Here is a 24,938-nt window from a genome sequence, read left to right as displayed (position 1 = left end):
AATTCCCTCAATTGATAATTGATGTGGAGGTTAACTAAATGAAGCCAGTGTTCCTATGGTAGGCTCAGATACTTTAAAAATGTCCATTTTTCCTCCAGAAAACAGACTTGAGATGCTTCGTATACTTCTGGCACTGGGCAGCAGAGAAGCTGCTTTCTATCATATCTAGTGTCTTAGAAAGTTTTTCCCAAAATACCAGAAGTCTGCACTTTTTGCCAAAATCACAGTTCCTGTAGCACTCACTGCATAGGTCACCTCCCAGGCTCATCATGATGTCTTTGACTACCCAGTAACATGCTGGGCGAGCACCTTCCCTGGAGAGAGCCTGGGATTAATGGTGCCAACTCTGTATGTAAAGTGACAGGTAGCTCCTGAGGTAGAGGTGTCTCCAAAAAGATTAGTTATTAAAAAGACCAGAAGGTGTAAGTAAAGGAATTGTGGGCCAACATTAGAGGACTACTCAGATGTAAGCGGCGCTACTTGTGGCGAAGCAGGTGAGTAGGAACATATTGCACAACATAAGATGTTCCTTCCTTCTTGCCATCAATGATGCGAGTGTGGTTTCATCTTTACCCTGTGGTATGTAGTAGGGAGATGCTGGACAAATTCGCTTGCTGGCATTAGCACTAATAGTTGCCTGTGTTTTAAGCCGCAGGTTGTCTGTTGCTTGTGACTGTCCATACACCAGTTTCTCTAGAGGTTCCTTGCAAGTGTCATTCTGATAATGTGGCTCTTCTTGATGCAGCTGCATGGTTACAGGTTCTCCTGAAGCATGGACCAGGAAAGGAATATTAAGCATTTTTCCTTTTCTATCTAGTAAAACTGCTCAAACCTCTGTAAGAGCTACCCTGAAAACATTGGATCAGAAGAGTGATTAGTAAAAAAGAGTGTTTTCTTGAGAGTACAGGACAAGTGACATTTTTTTTCTTCTAGTTTACTTTCATATTTTCAGACTTCTGACACCATCTTGTTCCTGTTTTCACAGTGTATTAAAGTCTAATCATAAATTCTGTTTATTTTTTGTAAGCATACATAACAGAAACATAACCTTGGAAAATAAAATCCTTTTATTGAGTGTTGTTAGTTACTACTGGAAGAGGAAGCCTTTTTTGCTTATTTTGAGGGCATTCTTCTTCCTTTTATTCAGATTTGTAGGTATAAAAGTGACAGAAACAATCAAAGTATAGTTTAAAATATAGCATTCAAAGGGATATTTAGGCTATTCTACAATGCCTAATGTTGAAATATGAAGAAATGAAATTTGAAGATGTAACAGGAGTCTTTTGTGTAGGTCAGCGACCTAAACAACAATATACAAGGAATAGTGGTTTTTGTTTCATATGTGCTTTCTTGCAGAGTTGGTAAACACTACAGCTCTCTATCTTTCTTCTCTTTTAGCCACATAATCAATGAGCTGATAGAAACAGAACGGGTTTATGTAGAAGAACTTCAAAGTATAATAGAGGTAAGACAAATGCTTCTGTAAAGATTTCTGGCACTTTAAGTCATCACTGAGTTTAAAGTGCAAAGGCTTTCTGTTAGCAAGATAGCTCAGCCCTAGAGATGGAAAATAAGAAGGCTGTTTTGAACGTCTTGCTTCAGAGTTTCGAGGAAGAGGCTCCTTCTCTGACCCCAGCCAACAGAACGATAAAAGTTGCATGGTTCTCAAAGTTATGGACAGAGGAATAGTTAACAATGTGCCCTTCAAAATATCCTCAACAGGTTTCAGAAAGAGCACCTTTGATTTCCATAGGGCCAGATGCTAAATTGCTACGAATGTAGGCTCAGAAGCTGATTGAGAAGAAGGAAGCCTTCTTCCCCCACTTGTGTGTCCAAATATAACCCCAGAGCTTTCCAGGCTACTAGGATATCAACACAGTATGTGTGTGCAGAGTTTGAGGTCTTTTGTCTGTGGAAAGGTGAGGGCTGAGGAGGGATTGGTCATGCTTATGTTTGGGCAGGGTTTGAAGGAGCAGGTAGTTTCTTTTTACATCCATGTGGTTGTTTCATTATTGGAGTTGATCTGTGAGAGCTGACAGCTCTAACTATTGATGTATCACTCTGACCTTTAAAATCGGAACTCAGAACGCTCTTCTCTCAAAGTTTGTATTAAAGAAACACAACCCAGTTTTTACAAGAAACAACCAAATAATCAAACCAGACACCACAGCTCAACAGATAAATCCAGACTGACCCTTCTGCAATGAAGCAGTGTAACAAGAAGATTAAGTGTCTATCAAGGTTAGCAGTTTCCATCCCTCCACAGCCAAAATGGCTTTTGACTTCTAGGGACATTATTTTATCTTCTGTTGATACAGCAGTTTGTGCATTTATGGTTAAAACTATTTGCACAGCTATCGGGGTAAAAGCTCCAGGGAGAATTAGAATCATCAGAAATTCATGGGACCAAGAAAGAAGTTGGTGTAGTAGAAGCATTTGTACATTAACTCTGTTTGAGAACAAAAAGTACATTGCAGGCATGGGGAAATGTTAGTGTCCCAAACTCAGTATTTCTTCCATGGTAAAAATAGCCTGATTTTGTTTTCCACTCTCCTCCACAGGGGTATGCTTCAGAAATGGATAATCCCAACTTAGTGCATCTGATTCCAGCCGCGCTGCAGAACAAAAAGGAAATTCTTTTTGGGAACCTCCCAGAAATCTACGACTTCCACAACAGGCACGTGCTAGCTGGCGGCTCTCCCTCCCGCTCCTGTAATTTCTGCTCCCTTTATATAGAATATTTTGGCACACTCACATGGACGCAGGCAGGAAAAGCCAGCCTTCACTTTGCCTGTGTGTGCACATCCACTAAAGCCCGTCTGTGGAGGACACCCCTGCGATCATCTGTGTCATCCCTTTGTCTGTGAATGATTAAACCCTTTTGTGCGTTTGCTACTGATTTCCCCTGGCATCATTAATTTGGAATGTCCCTAGTGGCAAGTATTTTACTACCTCCCCTGATACACTGGTAAATGTCACAGGACTAAATACTGATGTTCTTTCTCTGGCAAAACTCCTCTGCGAGGAGGTTTTCTTACTGCTCAGCTTATTTGTCCTGTATTTCTGTTATCCCCTCACCAGAAGATGTGATATTTTAGATCACACTTTCCATAAGGAATTTTATCCTTCGAGTGATCATAAACCTCTTCAGAAGCCTTGTCCACACTATAGACATATATCAGTAACTGTATAGCTGATCTAGTGCTCACAACTATAGAATACCGACTACGGACAAGATTAAACAGGATTAAACCCCTTCTGAAACACAAAGCTTAGGGCAATTTCTGTACTTTTCAGCCCAGTTAATTAAAACTGTCTGTAGCCAAGGTGAGAATTTAAAAATTCCTTTGGATAATGATTGCACATAAGATATAACAATTGAATATAATAAGAAAATAAGGTATTTTGCTAGTTTAAATATTATACCAGAGTACATGATACATAGCAGAAAAATCTCTTTCTAGTTTACCTATCATTTTAAAAGAACTTGTCTTTCTATTTTGAGAATGACATTCTCCTCCTTTTGTAAGTCCGGTCTTCCTTTCCCTGAAGGCTTGGTACGCTGACTGCAGACACCTTTGGGCCTGCATCCCACATTTTCACCCCTTGCTGATTAAGCAACTGCATCTGACAGAGCTTTTCTGTCTTTTTGAGCTGTTCTGAAAAATCCTCAGAACCAAAAAGGAGGCAGGCATTAGGGCTACATATTGGAAATAAATCTCAGCAGTCAGAGGAACAAGATGCATCAGATGCTTGTGAGCAAATGAAAACACTGGTGATTCAGGCAATCAACTGTGAACTACATCCCACTTTTCTAAAATAACGTGTTTCTTTGGATGTCAGGATTGTTACCTTCCCCACTGAATCCTCTTGCAACAAAAACTTAGCTTTTAGTCTGGATTTACATGGAAGCTAGCACAGTGTGAATGTGATTTATTGTTTGCTTCTCTTTCTCCCTCTCAGGATTTTCCTTAAGGAGATAGAAAATTGCATTGAAAATCCCGAGCTTCTTGCCCGATGCTTTTTGAAAAGAGTAAGTAAATCCTTTCGTGGGTTTGTATGAATATCTATAGTCTTATCCTACAGTGCTTACAGAATTATTCCTGTTCTTTCATTCTGATTTCTTATGCAAATGAGAGAAATTTACATAAGCAAATGTTCCCAAATTAAGCCATAATTAACAAGTGTATATATTAAAATTTGAACCTTTACCTGCCTATGAGAGGGAGACTTTTACAAATATTTCAAGCCTAGCTAAAAAAAAAAAAAATCCAAATGTTTGGCCTGACTTTCATACCAGGCAAATCTGTGATTGAGGAGTCTGGTGTACCCCAAGGACGATGCTATTTCAAGTAAGGGGAGGACTGTGTAACAGCAGCTTGCTCTGAGTGTGGATAGCACATCCTGTCTCTGTCTTATCCCACCTAGCTCTCTTTTTTTCTTTCTTTATTTCTCTCTCTCTCTCTCTCTTTTTTTTTTTTTTTTTTTTTTTTTTTTTTTTTTTAAATCTCTGCACTGTTCAGGGGACTTAATCCCCTGGAGCTGGTCCTTGTGTAGTGAAACCCCACCAGCTCCATAAGCCTCTGTGAGGTTGATTCTTTTACTCACTCATAAAACTCAAAGACCAAGCAGAAATCTCCCAACTAGTATGGTGTGGTGAGGGTTAGCTGTACTTCTAATAAGTGTGACCCATCTTTGTTTAACAGGAGAGCGAGCCCAGTTCACGCGAAAGCCCCAAACCAGCAGGTGGTGGTGGTTTTGGTCAGACGTAGACATGCCTTTGCCTCCTGTGGCTCCCAGTGTGCAAGTCCTGCAGCACTCTCCTCCGAGGGCTCCCAGCCCCCCACGTTAATGTGACTGGCGACTGTTAGTACTGTTTCCTGTAGCAAAACAAAAGGTGCTTGTGGATATAGCACTTCTGCAGAGGCCCTACTAATAAGAAAAACCTGTTTTGGTGTGTTGCTACTGTTCTCTTACTCTGATGAAGCTGCTAGAGTAAGACATTGTGTTTTGAATGCGAAACTCATGGAAGTGGCTTGCCTCCGTTAACTCTGAATATAACCAGAGAGTAATTCCTGCTACTGCTCTGTGTTGTTGGGGTTGCATTTCTCAGTCAGATTCAAGGAGACTTGATTTGAAATTATTAGTTTTATTTTATTTCTGTCCTTACTGAGATTTATCAAACTTGATATTATATGATGGGACGTTTATAGTCCTAAGACAAGCTCTCCATTAATTTTTTTTTTACAGCTCATTAACTACCTGTTAGCGTATGTTTAACGTGTAATGTTACATTGCACTTGGAAATGGAACTCACGGGAAAGCACTCTGCTTTCTCCTCCAAGCAAAAATATACAATAGTTAGCTCATTTAACTGTTTTTGTTTAAATAGTTTAGTATATGCTGTTTTAGGGAAAAAAATGGTATATTAAAGATAGCAGGTTTGTCAAAGAGAAAATTGAAAATAGTTTTTTTTTTTTTGTTTTTTCTTGTCCAAAGTAGTTTCTTTATTGGAACTCTGTACTAAAATAAATTAGTCTCAGGGGCTAATCAGGCTCTGAAGAGCCGTTGGTTAAACTCTGAGAGAAGAAACTTCCCTTCTTCTGCGTTAGGGGGCTGGATCATGCAATCCTAGTTCATGCCAGTATTTCCATTAAAGTCAGCAGAACTCCTTCCATAGGAATGTGAAGATCTGTCCTAGTCTCTGTAGTCAGAGGACCTCCTGCTTCCACTTTCCACATTACATTTAGCATTTGCTGCTTTTTCAAGGTACATGTTAGATTTTTTTTAACCATGTGTTGTATGACGTACAGAGAGATTTGGTTTTAACATGCGTATCTCAGTTCTCAGAAGTCCCAAGCAGTGCCACATCTCTAAGATTTTAATGGGAATTATGAACACTTGGTTGTGCGTTTACTTTCTCCCTATTTCAAATCTCGCGCTACGAAAGTGCGTGCCTCTCTCCTGAGCTGTCTCTGCTCACACAGTAGCACCTTTGATTCAAGAACTTTCCTTAACACTCTCCTTTTAGAAGAAGCCACATAAAGTCCAGAAAGTTGTTGTTTCTGTTGGACTGCATTTAGGAGGCACAAACAAAAGCCTGGTTGTGTGTTTGTGTTCCCCATGCTTTGGCAGCCTTTCGCATCTTCGCGCTGAGCAGAGGCTTCTGGCTTGCCCTGTGAGTTAGGACTGCTTGCTTTGGCCCCGGGACGCTGAAACGGCTGCTGTTCGAGGTGACGCCTGGCTCCGGCAGGAAGTTCACATTGTTGCAGATCCACTCCTTCACGTCTCCCTCCTTGCACCCGTGTAACCTTCCTGACCGGAGCAAAGCTTTGCAACCTCACGGGGGGCCTGTGATTAGAAACAGACTGATTTTTAACTTTGTGCATTTTGAAGAATCTGACCCTTCTGAACACACCAGGAGTTTTCAGCCCTGATTCCAGCGCTGCTTTAAAGCATCCTGAGAGCTGTGGTGGGATGTTTTGGTGCCCAGCTGCATCCCTGCCAGTCATTCCCCTGCCACGTCCCCACACACTGCCACCTCCACTGGAGCCACCAGGTCAGCTGCCACTGTGGATCTGAATCCTTCTTCCTGGGTGATGGCAGGAGCAGTCCCTGGAGTTGCAGAATATTTCTCCTCTCTTGGTCCGCTGCTGGAACTGGGTGGCAGAATCGGGTGCAAGATGAGCCAGAAATGCCCCTCTTATCCTCCCTTCCACTTTCCGAATTCATGTAAGCCAAATTTCAAGTAAAGCAGCTCAACTTTATGCGTGTGGCAGTTTTTCTGCAATCACTTGACCTTGATAAAAGCCCTACGGTGTATCTTAGAGTAGACAAGGACCACACAGTTGGCTGAAGAGGGGCATGTGCTGTAATGCCTTGCAGGATGGATATCCTCCTGCAGTATTAGCAACAGGAGGGATGCTCTGGGTTTATCTGCCGAACATGGGGCTGAGAAGAAGAAAGCCTTACCAAACCAAAGCAAGAATGCTCAGGAAGAAACAAAAGATGTGTCAGACTGCTTACAAATATGTACCGGGTGAGGTTCTTGGCACATGTGACCCGTCGCAGATTACCACTGTTACTTACTCGTACTGCTAACCTTAGAAAAAGAAAATAATTTGCCAGGAATCAGCAATTGGAGCATTTGGTCATTCAGTGCCAGAAAGAAGCATTTAGAAAATGAAGGTAGCTGTAAAAGGACTGTAGCAGCTGACTGCAAACCTGTGAGTTGGATTCAAAGGCTACCTTCTGATTTCAAGCAAAATATATTCACAGTTCAGCACCCAATAAAGATAATTGGAAATATACAGAAGTGCCCTAGAAAACACTGTGAGTGAACTTTTACAAAGATCCCAAGATGCAAGTTACCATGGAAAGGAAAAACATTACAGGCAGAGATGAGCCTGGTGTAAAAGTACAAGCAGGCAGTCAGAACCTCTGAATATGAAAATACAGATGAGTAGAGTATTTGTGATTGAGATTTGAGTAATTAGGTAACTAATTATTTACTGGGATTTTAGGGCCTGATCCTAATCTTTCATTAGTAATTCTCTATTCCTTCACTATTACAAAAATTAAAGTGGAATTTAAAGATGCAAACATCTATCTGAGCTGATGTCAGTACTACAGCAGTAGCTTGTGTTAGCATAGGGCTGTGCCACTGTGGCAAGTAACCGGTGATTATTTTACCTTTTCTATAGACTGAACCGGTACTGTTCTTTTGCCCCTAATATTATTTTTGACTATCACTGTTTCTGTTCTGCCTGCCTAGTCCAATTAGCCTTCTGTGGGTGAGGATCAAATTGTAAGGCTTGATTAACTTTCTGTTTACTTTTAGTTTTGCAGGTTTTACCCCCTGCTAACTTCCTACCATGGCAACATGTAGAAACAATCATGTCTGCGTGAGGGAAACTCTGCGCTTATTTTGAAACAGCACCATTAATATTCTATTGAATTGCAGTGGAGCTTTTTGCGTTGCATAAGCCTTGACACAGTAAGGTGTTGCGTAGCACCGCTCTGCTTTCATGCCTGATTCATCCAGGTGACACCAGTTTAGGCCTACAAAGGAAGAGAGCAATTATACTGATTTCATGTAGAAACTCTACCCAGAAGAAAATACTTTGCCTGTACCAAGCACTGTCTAGGGGACTGAAAGCACTGGTGTGAGAAGCAGGAATTCCTGAGCCTTATTTTTGGTGTTGCCTTTGATTCACTGTGGTCATGTCTGCAAGGAAAGATGCACACAGAGATGAGGACCTCTGAGTTGGATGGACACAGCCAGCCTGTCTAGGGGTCCTGTGTGGCTCTGCTCCGTGGCTGCAGGGTGGCAGGGCTTCTGTGCCGACCTGGCTCATGGTTCTCCTGGCGAGACTGCAGCAGAGGAACACCTGTCTGTCTCTGTCTGCCCATATAGCCCAAGGAGCCTGAAATAGATCTCTGCTTTCATAGGGATTGCCTTTGTTTTTACTGAAGTCAATGAGATTTTGCAAGGGGCTCGCATAGAAGTCACTGCTGGGTAAACTTCAGTGAGAATTTAACGTCTCAGTTACTTTGAATTAGTAGTATGCTCTTACCTCATTGGTGATATAAGAGAGTCAAGGTGGCTTATAAATTTGCTTATATTTACCTTGAGGAAAATTTGTGCATGGATAGGCTTCTGGAACAGTTGATGGCCCTCACTACTAGCAGTAGTTCTTTTATGTATCTATACATTGTCCAGAGAAGATTACTCATACTTCATTTTACAAAGTACCTTTTCTCTGAAGGTCTCAAAGCAATTTATAGCTCTTTGTTACAAATTTATCAGATGAGTTCACTAATAATGTGCCCTCTTTTGTGTTGAATGGGAATCACCCTGGACTTGCTTTTCACAGGTGCTGCTTCTCTGTTTTTTCCAATTAATGGCAAAAAGCTTAAATCAGTAGATGCTGTGGAAAAGCATGGACATCCAAAATTGCGTGGATGGTCTCTAGCAAAGTCATGAACTGGACTTCCTTGGTGCTTTCTGCAATAGGGTTATGTGTCTTCCAGTCTGCAGTTTCCTTGCCTTGTGTGGCCCCTCATAAATCTCACTTTCTGGAGTGTTTAACTTTAGAAGAGTAAAAAGCAAATGTGGTAGCTTCAGTATATTTCATAAACAGATTTATGACAATGACTTAATTCACTTCCGTTTGCAGGCTGGAAGATAAGAGAAAGTATGATTAATGGCAGGTGCTCTGTGGATTCTTTCTTCTTACCTTACTTAAACTCTCTTTCTGTTGCAGAAAGAAGAGCTCCAAATATATGAAAAGTACTGTCAGAACAAACCAAGGTCTGAAGCTCTCTGGAGACAATGTGGAGACAGCATCTTTTTTCAGGTGGAATTTCACTTCAGACTGGCAATGCGAGTCCATCACAACTTGTTCTTCTTTTATATCTCTTTTTTCTTTAGAAAACTTAACAAATAATACATACTTTTCTGCATGCTTCTTATACTGATAGCAGGTGCTCAGTAGGTGTCAATATGTGATTTTTACAAGAGCCTAGATGGGTAGGATAGTAGGTAGAGTTCCTGGACAGGAGCTGAGCTCTTCAGGCCATACCTACAGGCAAAGAAGTGTTGGTTTCTTTGTAAACCCCAAATGACTGCAATCTCATGATCAGGGCATGCCAGATTTCTACACTAAGCTGAACCTAAACCTTAGCTTTCATTTAGATATATTTTCACTGTAGCACAGGTAACCTGGAAACTCCTATGCACTTGGAACAAATTTCTCTCCATCAATCCACAGATGTACCCTCTTTAGATTACTAAGCCATAGCTTACATCTTGGTGCCCTAACTGTGTTTCTAAAAGCAATCATATTTTTCTTCTCTTTTGTCCCTTACAGGAGTGTCAGCGTAAACTGGATCATAAGCTCTCACTAGATGCTTATCTTTTAAAGCCAGTTCAAAGAATCACCAAGTACCAGTTGCTATTAAAGGTAAGTTCTCCATTACAGTGCAAAACTTCTTTTACTTAAAGAATTGCATATCAGCATTATTTTCTGAAGGACTAACTGGAAATAAATCCTCTCTCACATCATCAACAAATACTTTGTGATGTTAAGTTGTAGGTTGGTAACAGTCAAAGGACGGACTTCTGTTTTAGGATAAACGCTGGTATTACTTCATTGGGAAAAATAAACTAACTTACATTTTTTATAGCAAGTATTATTTAATTCTTTAAATAGATATTGAAATTGGCTTTATTGGATCAGTATGGTCTTACAGTTTGAGAACGGAAACTGATTATTTAAATCCTGTCTCTGACATCTGTCCTGCTTAAATAAGCAGACTTCACTTTTGCAGCTCTCTGAACCTGCTGCTTTCCCTTGTTTGTGATTCGGACTTGTCAGAAGGAGCCACTCATTTTTGGGCCTCCATTTTTAAAGGCCCAGCAGGGAACAGATTAGCTCTAACTTTCCAAGGGATAAATAATCCCAGCTTCCCATTTGACTGTCATTGGAACTGTGAGTGGTCCATGCTTGAAATTTTGGTCTCAACTGAGTAAGAAGAAGTTCTCAAACCAATGGACCTTTTTGAAGACACTGGCTTAAATTTCTGTTTTCATCACCTCAGTTCTAAAATATAATCAATATTTACTGACTTTCCTAGTGGGGAGTTGGTGAAGATTACTTACTTGTTGTTCTGAAGCATTTAGACTCAAGGCAATGCTATGTACTGTCATGAAACTTACTGTGAAATTTGCAATGAAGATTTTAGGCAGCAGTCTTATTTACTAATAGTTACCATGGCTTCGGTCAAATTATGCCAGTTTAAACCATATGAGGATGTGGCCATTTATTCATTTGTGCGGTATTTCTATAACCTATTTTTTGGCTTTACACAAAACTGTAGAATCCAAATATCGAAGGGCATATTAACAAGGATGCAACTTCACTGAAGCCAGTAGATTTGCATCAACTTATCCAGAAATTCAATAAATTCAGTAAATCCAGTAAATTTAGCTCTATTTCTTGAAGTTATTCTATGAGAAGGGAGAAAATGTCAAGGTTTTCAGAAGAGCAAGAGTAAACCAGATTCTGCTTTTAATTTGAAATATGCCTGTAAATAAAACCAAGATTAGATCAAGGAGTACACTTCTCAAGCAAAACAGGTTACAGCCATTGGGGCTGAAGCTAGTCAGACCAGTTTTGTTCTCAGCAACTGCACATTGGCAAGGACGTTTAACTTGTCAAGGATTCTGAAATCCATGGAGATGGCGCACTGAGTCACTGGCAGCTGGAGCTTTTACAGATGTAGGAGAAAGGGAATCTGTGAAAAACTGGTAGCAAAGTAGTGCCTAAAAAACTGCATGCCATGATGAGCAATGGGCAGATGAGCTATAAATTCTGGGTCACAATGATTGCAACCCGCTGGTTACCGTCATTTTAGCTGATATTAAAAAGCTTTACAGAGAGCAAGGGTCCATCCTCGTTCTAGAGACTGTACAGCAGGTACCGTACGAACACATCTTATTTTCACTCTCTAAGCACTGGTCAGTCAAGTATTTCAGCCCCTACTGTTTGGGATTTTTGAGACCTACCCTTTTCAACCTTGTTTCACAGGAACATAAGCCTCACAGTTTTTAGATTAGGTGATTTCCAAACACAAAATGTGGCTGAAAACAATGACATACTTGAATTAAAACCACATAAAAGGCCACATAGCCTTAGACATCCACCAGAGTGAAGAAGTCTCATTCTTACGGTAATAAAGATGAAGGAAGAAGATCCAGTAGCATCTCGATTCATTCCTGGATATATTTCTGGGGCGTAGTTTCTGTTGGTGTTCTGATCAGCACAGGGAAACAAAGCTAAACTCACTGTACAATTCTTAGTGAGGCATTATTGTCCCAATAGTCTATTCCTTGGTTTCTTCACAGCTTGCACTTCTGAAGTGATACTTGCTTTTAACTAAACACCTTTTTTTTTTTTCACATCAATAACAGATTTATAAGGCAGGAACAAGTCAATAGTGATGAATAAGAAACCAGTCTAAGCTTGTAAGGTTATTTGGAAATGAATTCTGTCTCCGGAACTCTTGTCTCATTAGCAACCAACAAACTATTCTTTCAGCTGATTACTGGACACAGATTGCAAGCATCAAAATCACTAATCACTAAATGTGATGGTAATCAGTTATCCTGCTGCTTTGGTTACCGTCATGTTGCTTTTTCTGTGAAATAGCACGGTCCTGAATGGCTTTGATCTCAAATTCTATGGTGTAATCTTGGGATCTTCCAAATGCTTTGAGATTCATGTCTTCTCAAAACTGTACCAACTATATGTGGCTTTATATCTGTTTAATTGTAATCGAGATGCTTTTAGCAAAGATGTAAAGTCTGGGGCTCATTTCAGGTAGATACTCATTGATAATTACTGCTTTCCATACAGTACAGTGTAGAAAAACAACTCGTGCATCTGAATCAGGCTCGGAGCTTCTCTATACACAGAAGAACAAGAGGCAAGGCACTTCACTTAACTACAAAATATCTTAGTGTCTTTCAGAATTTGCGTAGGTTATAACTCTGTTGGTTCTACGAGGAGACTTGAGTCCTGAGCTTTGATTAGCATGTATCAGAGATAACCAGCACGCAAAAAATGCACAGAAATAACGAAAGTTGTCCTTTACTACTTGGCTCTAAACATTTGGAACTCAAAATAGAATCTATGTATGTGAAGTGATTACAGAAATTGAGCCCTCAGTGGGATTTTTTAAAAACTATTTCTTGGCTTTGGTCACATGCTTCTTAACTTGTCCAGAACTTTGTTTCTTGTTTCTTGTGCAAGAGCTGGAGGATGGAGTAACTTTCCTTGTTTCAAGCAGGATATATACTGTTTAATGGATTTTTGCTATAGGACAGCGTTGTTCTTTGAGATTACTGTCCTTTGGAAAACGATTTCAAGTTTTAAAATGTAGGTTTGTAGTTTGTAGCACAGAGATGGGGAAGATTATAGTAATCTGCCCTATTCTTCCCCCCCAAAAAACATAGCAGCTGAAAAACCTGCCCTGTAGATTAAAGAAGTTTCATTTAATTTAACAAAGAGAGATTTGAGAGGTGATTTGATTACAGATTGAGTCTGTAAGCATCTACATAGGAAGTGACTTACTACTAAGCAGAATTTCTTTATCTAGCAGACAAGAGCTTGCCGAGACCTAATGAGTGGAACCTGAAACCTGACAAATTCAGACTACTAATTAATTTACATTTTTAACAGTAAGGCTATGTAGCTCCTGGAATAAATTGCAAAAGGAAATGGTGAGTCCCCTCGCACCTGAAATTATTATATTAAGGCTGAGTATTCATTCTAGCAGATGTGCAGTAAAAAACTGGATGAAATTCTTTGATATGCAAAAGGTCATTGTAAATGTGCCAGAATGGTCCCGTCTCATTGTAAATGAATCCATAAAAATTGAAAATGTGCAAGAATTCAAACTCTATCTGCAGTGATAATCCTGGTGGTTTGTTTTTTTTCCCTATAATTTTGCTACTTGGTCTATGCAGCACAGATTCCAAGGAGGACTGTCTTATAGTGGCTTCTGGTATAAGAAGATTTCAAGTAGTTTTCAAATCTTTGTTTAATCAGGAAATGCTGAAATGCAGCAAGAACTCAGAAGGTACTGCTGAACTGGAAGAGGCCCTGGCTACAGTGCTCGATATCATCAAATCGGTTAATGACTCCATGCATCAGATAGCAATCACAGGATATGAGGTATTTTTTGATGTTGCTCGTACTCTAGTCTTGACCCATGCAGTGTTCATCTCACCAGTGGTCGTGCTGAGCCCGTGTCTGGTACACTTTGCAGGAGCCTGTGCCACGTCCTTGAATGAGGCCACTTAATGGCATGTTATGGTGATGAAAATACATGTCAACATACCTATCACATGGTGGTTTGTATGAATATAGGGAGGAAGTAGGACTAACGCAATCCTGACCAATCACACCCGAAACTCAGTTGCAGGTGAGAGGGAACAACAGCTTAAGAAATTTACTCAAGCTGTCTGTGACCCCTATGCAATTCAACCATTTCCAAATCTCTTGCTCTGAGGGAGAAAAATTTGGCTTCCATTTAAAGTGGGTAATAGGAACTATCCCTGTGCATGGCAAGCTCATTGTCTGAAATACACAATAACAACTGCAGCCATAAATGCATACATCTCTCTGCTGAGCTTCCACTGAAGGCAACTGACTTACAAAAACTTGTACTGCTTACGGAAAATGAGTCCGTGAGTGAGAAGTGGAAGTGAATGACACATAAGGGAGAACTGCATCTGAGGAAATGAGGCCTGAGGGTGATGTGAATGCCTGTTTTGAAATAGCTGCATGGTGAAGCCTCCAAGAAAAAATGTTCTGAACAGTTTGATTCAAATAATTTTAGGTCAGGATGATGTGGCTTAGTCTGAACACCAGAAAAACAGGATTTTATGCTGAATGTGACTTCCAGAAAGAGTGCTGGGATCTGTACCAACCACTTCTGGGTGGGAAGAGTTATTTTGTGTTTTACAGGATGGAGTGGCTTCAGTAGTTTTAATTTCCTAAGAGACCATACCCTCTGTGTCAACATTATTCTATAAAAGAATTTAACTGCCTGAGCAGCTGTGTGCCATAGGTCCACTGCTGTACATAGCTAGAGATGATCCTGAGGCTTATACTTTACATCTGAAACAAGAAAAAAAAAACTCTTATGCTGCTGTGTTGAAAATGAAGTGGTGGCCACCTTGTTATATTAGTAGACACACAGACTATCTGTAGTGCCTGTGGATCAGAACAGCATCATAGACCCAAAGCACACCTTACGTCTCCCAAAACTGAGGAACCTAAGTAAAGCATATATGTTACCCCAGCCCTGTGCACAGATAAGAGCTACATCCATCACAAAGTGGTTAATGGGCTCTTTGTTGAGTGATTATAGCAGAAGTAATTTCTCCACTCTCTTGTTCTATACATCATTGCACTGAGAGCTGGGTTTAGATTAATACTATAACATGAGTTCTTATTAGTCCTTATTAGTTTATTTTAGCAATATCTGATATAATATACATCTAACTTTCAGTTTTTCCAGGTATACTGCAGGTAGGAGAGGCCTACTGTACTCGTATTTGTTGGCTGAACCAAAATAGTTTGTTAGCTTTTTAATTTCTTCAACAAACAAGGTCAAATCCTGCATCTAACTATTTCTGCCACTGAAAGTGTGTTCTGAAAGAATTCTTAAATAATATTTCTTCTGATGGAGCAAAAATATCATACTTCATGAATCTTCACTGAACAAATCTTGAAATCAGGAACAAAGATCTTAAAAGCAAAGATCTCAAGTTGAAATCCTTTATCCTGGTGTAATTGTGGGATGTAAAGAAGTATTGTCAGATAACCATTTTGTTTAAACATGGGGTGACATAGCCAGGGACTTAAACTGACTCACTTCAAGTAAGGATTTGTCCAGATATATTTAAAATGCTCCCAATAAAACACTTGAGACCGCTAAAGTTGAATGGTAAATTAATTTTAACTTTCTATTTTTTTTTATTATTTCTTTGTACTAGAGAATGAAAACAAACCAAATTCACATTAGTAGACAATTTTCCTTTTAGTTTTCCTGCTCTTGGCATGGTGTTTTGTTTCTGTTAAAGCAAGTGGCAAAGCTCATGTTCACTTTTCCATCACAGTAGTAAAAACCTAAGACAAACTTTCCCTGGGAGTGCTTTTGTTTTGTGAAAAGCTTTTTCTGAAGCAGTATAAACAAACATCTGGACACATCTCTGCTGGCTATCAGGCTTCCTCAAACTTTTCCTTGGGGCCAGGTGGCTTTGGCCTCGTGCCAGCCCTCCGAAAGCATAAGGTGGGTTTGGTTGATGTGACTTTTGAATTGCTGGTTGCAGTGACAACCTCCTGGTCCCTCCAGGGGTTCCCAGTGACTGCTGCACACACTGGTTTGCTGAATGTATTGCCTTGCTCCACAGTTTCTTTTTTTTGCAACAACAAAGTCTTCATTTTTATCTGTGGGACTATTTCTGTGGGGTTTTTTTGTTTGAATCCATTTGGTTGTAGCAGTGTGCCCTTTACAGCCTTCTAGGTGTCAGGATTAATACCTCATGGAAGCTTCCCCAAACCATTTTGGTAATGGCTAATTTTCAGTCTCTCAGAGCTTCATTTTAGAAGGACTCTAAAGCTTTGATATTTTTGCAGACTTGGGCCTGTAAACATGGATGTGGAAAGCTTGTGGATATGGCACTTCTTTTGCTTCCCCAGTTTCCACTGTTTTTGATTCATCCCCAAAGGAGCAATGCAGCTTTTCTCATGTCTTTCCCAGATTAAATTTATTTACAGCTATTTACCAAAAATCTCCTCTGTTGTTTTTAAACATCTCTGTAAGGGATGGGCAGAAGAACTTCTCCAGGAAAGGTGACATCATTGGCCTGGGCAGAAGGGATCTATTCAAAGGAAGATTATGTTGCCCCATCCAGATCCCTGCTCATATAAATGCTGAGGTCACATTCACTTTTGCATATTCCTTGCTTTCAAATCTCAGAGCAGATTTTTATGCAGGAATCCAACAGAGTATTCCTGTCCCTTTTCAGTCTCTGCTTTTGAATTTGCCAGATTTTCATGAAATGGACTTTTGCCAGTGCTTTCTCAGTTGAATTGAAAGATGTGGAAAGGTGCTTCGTGGCTGCATTAGTAGCCCAGTATTGACAGCATTCCTGAGATGGTTTGTTACGTGATTATTAAATGGGGCAAAAGTGAGAAAGAGGAACCCAATAATTTCTTCTCTCCATTCTGCTTGTCTCAGATGCTCAAATAAACCCTTCCCATCGCTCATGAAACCACACCCCAGCTTGTGGAGTCCTCCCCACACAGGCGTGGTAGAAACACCTTTTGGAGAAGGATATTACGCCAGTGGAAAAGCAGGTTTTGTAGTAGCTATTGAATGCTGCTAACTGCATAGACTGTTCTGGTTCTTGAAGATGTGTACATGGGGGTTTGAGGGGCTGAACTCTTGTGTAAGAAATTGCTAGCTTTTTTTTTTTTTTTTTTTTTTTTTTTTTTTGGTGTGTGTGTGTGTGTGTGTGGTAAAGACACAGAAAAAAGTAAAGGAAAGCTTGGAGAGCAGAAGTTTTAGAGATGTTCCTTACTATCATCCTAGCCTTTGTACAGAATCTTGCCTGGGTAGTTGGCTCATGAGCACCTGAGTCATTCATATATATCTCTCATTTCCATAAACAAGAAATATAGTGTATTGTTCTAACAGGAAATAATTATACCTGAGTTAGTGATGAAATCCTCCACTTTAAATAAACATCCGTTAGGACAGAATATACTTGCTATAACCCCAGTCTAGACCCAAGATTGAAGAGATAAATCTGTCACAGGAGCTGAACTGAGCCTCTGGAGCTCCCTGCTCAAGGAATAGCAGCTGGAGTGACAGGAGGGTCTCACCATTGTCAGAACAATGTGTAAAATGTATTTCTTTAATTTAGCTTTACATTTCATCAATAAGCTTACACCACATGCACATATGAACACACAATACTGTATGCATGAATAAAAATCCAACTTTATAAATTAGAGATGATTGATAGACATAAAAGTTACTGGGTTTTTTTAATACTTTGGAGAGTCTCATAATGTCCCAGTATGGAGGAGAAAAGTACCTAATCAAACTCTGGTTTTGCAGGTGGATCTAGGATAGAGGGTGGGGAGTGAGAAGGAGACAAAGTTGCAATCTGTGCTTCAAGAAATCAGACATTCCTTCTGGTAGACAACAGCTTCATCTTATAATCAACAGAACATAAAAATGTTGAAAATATGTCTTTCAATAATGAACCCAGCTTGTTCCCTAAGCTTACACAAAGCACCCCCTGAAAAACTTGCCACCAGCATAATTATGATAATTATTTCCTGAAGTCCATTAGCATATACATGTTTCCTCTATTTATACATTACTGCACCCTTTAGTATTGAACTCTGCTAGAAATGTTTGTGCTGGTGGTATCGGAGCCAAATGTTATTTGTATCAGTTGAAGTATTTCCCCCCTGGACAAGGGCTTTCACTCAGAAAGGTCTGGCAGTTACTCACTCTCTTTCTCCCTCAGGTACTTTTATGGCTCTTTAGTCCATTTGCTCCCTCTTTGACCATGGCTATGTAGCATTCTATAGTTTGCAGATGGTGAGCTGAGAAACTATTGATAGAGCTTTTAAAGACTATATTTTGCAATAGAAGGGAATTACACACCTACATACCTCCAGGCACTGGTCTGTGTCTTCAGACATCTGTGTGTTGTTCAAGATCTTGCCCAGGGATACATGAGATGCTCGTAACAGAGCATAAACGGAACTTGGATCTTTGACAGTCAAGGCCTTTGCTTGGAGATCTTGACTGCAGTGCCCCTTCACTCTGCCTTGGACTCAAGAGTCTTGAAAGCCAGTTCTTGTTAGAAGAAGCTGTTTACTCTGTAGTTATCAGAGCGAAAAACTAGTGTGGCACGTCCAAAAAGGTCCCAAGACTGATCTTAGACACTAACTATGAATAGGGAGACAAGCTGGGAATTATGGACATGGAGAACAGTGGGTTAATGGTTATAGGAAAAGATCACACAGGTTTAGAAAGCAAAGAGCAGCTGGGCTCCCAGCTGCGACAATTCCCCCGTCCAGGACAAGGGATGGCTATGCACCAGGCTCAGCCTGGAACCTTAAACATCACTAGAGGAAAGGACTATACATCATATTACCCTAGTCTGACAATGACATAGATTCTGTTTTTTCCTTGCCTGCTAGGGGGATGTCAGTGAGCTTGGTAAGCTTTTGATGCAAGGATCCTTCAACGTGTGGACTGACCACAAGAAAGGGCACAACAAGGTGAAGGACTTGGCTAGATTCAAACCAATGCAGAGACACCTCTTTCTCTACACAAAGATGCTGCTATTCTGCAAGAAGCGGGAGGAGAACACAGATGGCCATGAGAAGACAGCTTCATACAGCTTTAAAAATTCTTTAAAGGTAATAAATTTGGTAATGGGAGGGGAGAGGGGTAAACCTGCTTAGAGTTCTCAAAACACATTGGGCATTTTAAATACAAGATGGGGAGATTTGCTTGAGGCAAGATGAAGAATCTATCCATACCTGCAGCTAGCCTGCAACCCTGAGTAAATAGAATCTCCATTTTAGTTTTGATTTGGAGACAAACCCAGCCATATGTCCTGCCTGTCCATATCTGAACCTTGGTTTTGCAGCTCAATACAAACTAGCACATTGTGCGTTCTTTACTCAGCATCCTGTGGAGAGGAGCAAGACTAAATGGAGCTGCATCTGTCCTTGTTCTGCCTATAAGCATCCTCCAGGTTCAGTTTTGTCATGAGCTTTGCTATCAGTCAAGCAGATATATTCTGTGATAAGAACAGCTACTGATGAATCACAGCGTAATAGAAGGGCCCTTTTATTCACAGGAGTGACATTTCCAGATATGAATCAGAACATTTTCTGTTAAGATTCACAAGTAGACCAAATTTTCCCTTCAAGCCCATTGATATAACATTTGTGACTTCAAACATCTAAAAACATCATCAACTGTAATGCTATAAACCTATTACAGGATAACCAGACAGGAGTTGTAATAGAGCCTGGTTCAAGAAGTGAACTAGTCATTGTAAATATAATTGATGTAAATGTTTGAAGTTCCTTTCTGTGGAGATGGCCTTGATTATGTCATGATTCTTGTGGCTGAATTTTTGAAATCTCATTCTGAGGCAAGTCAAAACAAGGACAATGAACAAAATACAGAAATAAGAGGGGAAGAAGCTGCTAAGAAGTTGCAGCTGGAGTTTAAACTTATGGTGAAGAAGTTATCATTTAAAAAATCTAGAATTATTTTCTCTTTCTCAGTTCTTTATTTGTCTTGTCTGATTAGAAACTTAGCTCCTGACTCACTTTTTTTTTGTGTTCTCTGAAACTTTTTTTTTTTTTGGTGTTATCCAGACTTGTAGATGAATTGTTAAATCTACAGATTCAGAACACTACACCCTAAAGTCCCATCCCGTCCCCTTTCCTCTCCCACCCCAACAGATCAGTGATGGTGAGCTGAAAACACCACCTTTCTCAAACTGAAAAGAGTTTGACCACCTGTATGTGGTCAGGAGCCAGAATAGGAGTAAAAATTGATTAAGAGCAAGCAAGCAAAGTAGTGAATATAAACCCATGCTCAGGCATTAACCTGTTACTTTTAAGCATTTTTTAAAAAAAATTTTGACTACAACAATCAAAAAAATGAAATGATAAATCATATTTAGAAAAATATATGTTCTGAATTTTCCTTTCAGTAGCTCCCTAGGGAGCAGAAGTGAATGCAGCCTTTTACCAATGCATCTCAGAGGAAACAGAGTTTAAAGACCATTGACATTTTCCAGATTCTAGCTTCTCCTTTTCTCTTTTGAAACAGATGAGCACTGTGGGCATTACAGAAAATGTGAAAGGGGATAACAAGAAATTTGAGATCTGGTATAATGGCAGAGAAGAAGTCTATATCATTCAGGTAATGACCATCCTTTCTTTCTAAGGATTGTACTTCTTTTCAAATGAATTCTTTTTAAGGAAGTTTCCAGCTTCCTGACCTTTACTATTCTGTACGCTGTCAAGAAACACTAGCCACTGGGAACTTCATTGTTGCATTGGCACTGAAACTGCTAATTTATCATCATAGAAGTGATTGTGACTTTGGGCAAAAAAGGTAGTAGAAAATTACTTGGAAGGCTGGACAGAAAAACAAGGAGAGGACCTTAGATTCATGATAATCTTTTCATCTTGAAAAGTGCCCTCTGCTTTCTTTTGGTCTCAGAGTTGGCCACAGGGCTTCATTTTTGGGTGAGACTGAAAGAAAATGTAGCTTAGGGTAGCCAAAGGATTGGCAGCATACTTTAACTAGATCTGTTTTACCTTTTTTCTCTTGTGTTCTCAGGCATCTTCTGTTGAGTTGAAAAACACATGGATTTCAGAGATTCGCAAAGTCTTGACGGGACAGCTGGAAGCATGTAGAGGTAGGACACACACAGTGTGATCTGATGATGTTGCCTTCCTTCTGTATTTGTGTGGGACAACACATTGCTGGTATGAGTTACTGGGTAGTCCAGCACTACCAGTGAAAGTAGTACAAACAGATCTTATTTGCAAAGATAAGCAAACATTCGTGGGTGGTTGCAACACTGCTGGCATTTATACCCTTGTTCTGACCAAGGAAAATCTCTTAGGACTATAGAAATGGCTCAGGGAGTGAAGTAATTATACCAATAACAGTTAGTCCAAGACACAGAATTTTCCTCTGCTCTCCCTCTCAAGTTGCAGCCCTAGGAACACATCCATTTTCATCATCATGAGAGGAAGTAGGGTCCCAGTCTTCACCCAGTATCTTCTCACAAGATCTGACGCAAAATATGACAATCCTCTTCTACACACATGGCCAGATACAGGAGTTTTTCCTCTCAGTCTTATTGGATTTTTTTTTTTTTTTTTTTTTTTTGATTTGTGGGTTTGAAGGGGTTTCTTTAAATTCAAATTTGACTGTGAGTCGGTTATCTCATCTCTCTTTCTCAGGTAGCTCCCCATGATATATGATTCATGGTGTTTCCCTCTCTCACAGAGGTGTAGCCATGAAGATGATTAGTGACGTGCTCAGTACATGGATGGTTGAGGACCTGTAAGCGTCTAAAGTAATGAGACCTCTTTTTTATCTAAGATAAGGAGACTGAGACAGATAGCCAAAATTCTGTTAGGCTATTCTACATGCTGAGAGAAAATAGTGATGGACGCTGTCTGAAATACAACTCCTTTTATGAACAAGAATGTGTAGAGTCCAAAAATGCATATTTCAGGTTCCTTTAAGACAAAAAAAAAAAAAAACCCACAGCTCGGCCCATTGCAAACTATTCCAGGGCCCTGGCATTGCTTCTCCCCTTGAGCTCTGTCTTTTTCATTGTCTGCTTCTTCCATAAACGCTCTTCAAAGCAATGCCGGCACAGCCTCTCCACCCACATCCTTAAGATTCCTGAGCAAACTTTGTCCTAGGTCATCTTCATCTTAATTGTCTGTTTTATAAAGACATATAATGAGTTTTTACAACCCCCTTAAATGGAGTGAAACAACTATACATACAAGCCTCAGCAATTTATTCCAGCTCATAACAATATATGCGTACAAAAAGAAAGACTCAAGTCTTTTGTTTCTGTTTTTGTTTTCATCCTTTCTCTTTTCATTTTGAGTTTCATTGCAGTCAGTCCCACAGGAACTGGCTCTACTGAGGAAGGAATTTAGGTGCTTATTAGCCCAGTTAGAGAACTCAATTTAAGGACTCCATGACATGCCTTACAGTATTTATTTCTAAAGTGCAAAAGCTGACTTTCTTAGGCTGCCAAAAGAGAAAACTAGTTTATGGAGAAAATCCACGTGTTTATGTGTTTAACAGGAAACAGCACTAATGTTCCATGTATGTGTTTCTCAGCAAAGAAAATGAAGTTTGAATGCTGCCTGTATGAGCATTAGTGAAATCTCAGTGCTCAGTGTAGCACAGGAGATCTGTGACCTGGAGTTACTTGGGATTTTCCAAGGAAGCCTATGCTGGAATCGAGACTGGAAGTTTTTGAAAAATGTATATTTTGACATTCTTAATTGAGGTTTTTTTAGGATCCTAGGATCCTAGGATAACTCAGCCTGAAAGGAACCTCAGGAGATCATAGTCCAGTCTTCCTGCTCAAAACAGAGTCAGTTATGATGTTGAACTAGGTTACTCAAGGCTTTATTCAGTCTGGTCTTGAGAACCTCCAAGGATGACTTCAGTCCTCCTCTGTGCATAAAATCAAGCTCTCTCCCTGTGATTTCAGCAGCACAGCACTCAGAGAGGGCAGAAATTATACCTTATATATTAATGCAACCCTTCCCATTGCCTTTTCCAAATGATCACATGAATCAAAGCCCTTAGTGAAAGACTGAGAGTTGGGAAACAAATGCTTTGTTCAGTAAGCAATTGTTTCTATTTCCAATGATTCATGGAAGAAGAGTCCTCAATTCCGTGTTCAATCCAACATTGGATACTTCTCAAACTATGCATCATTATGAGAGAAGACAGAAGGAAACACTTGTTTGTCTGGGAAGTTTTTAATGAGGAGTTGCACAGAGGGTTGGAATGTTGGAAGGAACCAGCTGAGATGAATAAGTGAGCAAAGGGCAAAGGAGGTGGCCAAAGGTATGTGATAAATAGTTTAGCATAGAGGTCATTAGTGTCCAAACACTTGGCATATGCACCCCCTGTACAGTGAGCATGGTATGTTGACAAGGCTGTGGGTAACACCTTGATTTGTACATCCCAAAGAGCTTAATTGTCTCTCTGTTGCAAGCAAAGGAATTAAGGATGCAGTTTAAGGGATTTGTGCAAGGCAGTGAATCAGTTGCCAAAGACAGGAATATAGCTACTGCCAACCCCTTACTCAGAGTGCTCCTTTCTCCCAGTGTTCCCACCCACAAAGATTTGCAGAGATTAGTCTTTCATTGCTGCCCCTGTCCCTTTGTCTGATTTCCACTCACTGACAAGAGGTTCATCTTCTTCCAAAGTTAAACAGGACCTCAGCAATCTGAGAGTTCGAAAGTAGCTCCTTCCATTAGCTCTTCACTTCTCAGTGTCTGAGTTTTCTGGCCCTGGAAACCAGTTTGTCAGCATCTATGTCATCATCTTTGTCCACTCAGCAGTTACTCTGTTGCTACCTTGAAGCTATGCAGAGCTCACTCTGGAGAGTGAGCAAATGGCATCCAAATAACGTTTTATTATTGTTTGTCCAGAATGCTGACCAAAAGCATTATTCAGAAGGACGGGGATGTATTCCACTAGACAGCTGTATGTGCAAAAGGACTGAGGCACATGTGTTGCTAAACCCAAAGAAAACTGTAAGCCACAAAAATTTTATCATATTCTGGGAAAACTGCCAATATGGCCATTCCCTAGATCCAAGCTGTGCAGAGAGCTAGGAAGAGGTACAGAGGAAAGAGAAAACAGCCAGGGAAAGACTCTCTTCTGCACTGAAAAAATTTGGATAGAAGAGCTATTTTGGGTGAGCTGTGTTTCCAGCCTTTAAGATGACAGTATGCCTTTCTCTTCAAATGGCATCATTTCATTTTGATTGCAGCAGCAATATATGAAGTAGACTTGTTACAGGATCATGTTGTTCCCAAAATCTTAACTGGTCTCAAAGAAAAAGCCAGGAAGTGGAGATGCGGCACCACAGCAGAAGGGATAAGTGGCGATTACGGTTCATCCTCAGGAGAGAATTAAGACAGCAGTTGCTGAAGGAGAGGTCTGAGGGAAGGACAAAAAAAGAATTTTCTCTGTCGTCAGGGTGCAGCTCCTTGGAAAGGAGAAATCCGTGGTGGTGGAAGGAGCTTAAAGGGAAAGACTTTTAAATGATTCTGTACGACTGGACCATGTTGCCTCCAATACATCCCTGATCTTAAAACCTGCTCCTAACGGAGAAGAGCTCCTCATCTAGTTACGAACATCCAAGAACAGTCTCTCTCTGATTTGTCTCAGCAGCTTTCTGGTCTAATTTGGCTGTTCACAGAGGATGTGACCAGATGAGGCGTGTAGGCAGTGCTGACATCCTGCTTTGAAGTTCTGGCTGTCAGTATGTTGCAGGTGACATTTTGTCCTAAATTTGAGTTAACACCCATGAGCCTCCCAAGGGAGTTTCTTTCACTGCCCTCAGTGGCCTTCTGCCCTTTCAGTGTCTATTCAAATAGAAAGTAGCAGACCCATTTCAGCATGCATTGGAGAAGTCCTGTTGGCCAGCAGATAGGTCCTAGTGCTTGGCCTGAAAACATGTATTTTATAATAAAGACTGAAGAGACTGGGCAGAACCGTGAGGTAACTAGGTAAAGCTTAGC

The 24,938-nt window shown here is 40.3% G+C and overlaps 1 protein-coding gene across 1 annotated transcript in view; it reads left to right on the top strand.

Moving 5' to 3' along the window:
- The window catches only part of MCF2L2 (MCF.2 cell line derived transforming sequence-like 2), a 158,752-nt gene that overhangs the window by 112,309 nt on the left and 21,505 nt on the right, over positions 1-24,938 (top strand). The window contains exons 16-24 of the mRNA XM_062582661.1: positions 1,399-1,465; positions 2,562-2,677; positions 3,964-4,033; positions 9,267-9,359; positions 9,873-9,965; positions 13,614-13,739; positions 18,801-19,022; positions 20,458-20,550; positions 20,974-21,052. Coding sequence (XP_062438645.1) covers positions 1,399-1,465; positions 2,562-2,677; positions 3,964-4,033; positions 9,267-9,359; positions 9,873-9,965; positions 13,614-13,739; positions 18,801-19,022; positions 20,458-20,550; positions 20,974-21,052 — 959 coding nt within the window. The remainder of the gene's footprint in view (positions 1-1,398; positions 1,466-2,561; positions 2,678-3,963; positions 4,034-9,266; positions 9,360-9,872; positions 9,966-13,613; positions 13,740-18,800; positions 19,023-20,457; positions 20,551-20,973; positions 21,053-24,938) is intronic.

This window comes from Rhea pennata, chromosome 9, assembly GCF_028389875.1.
Source record: "Rhea pennata isolate bPtePen1 chromosome 9, bPtePen1.pri, whole genome shotgun sequence".
Lineage (NCBI taxonomy): Eukaryota > Metazoa > Chordata > Aves > Rheiformes > Rheidae > Rhea > Rhea pennata.
The sequence above is the reverse complement of the archived record's forward strand: the minus strand, read 5'-3'. Positions and strand labels throughout refer to the sequence as shown.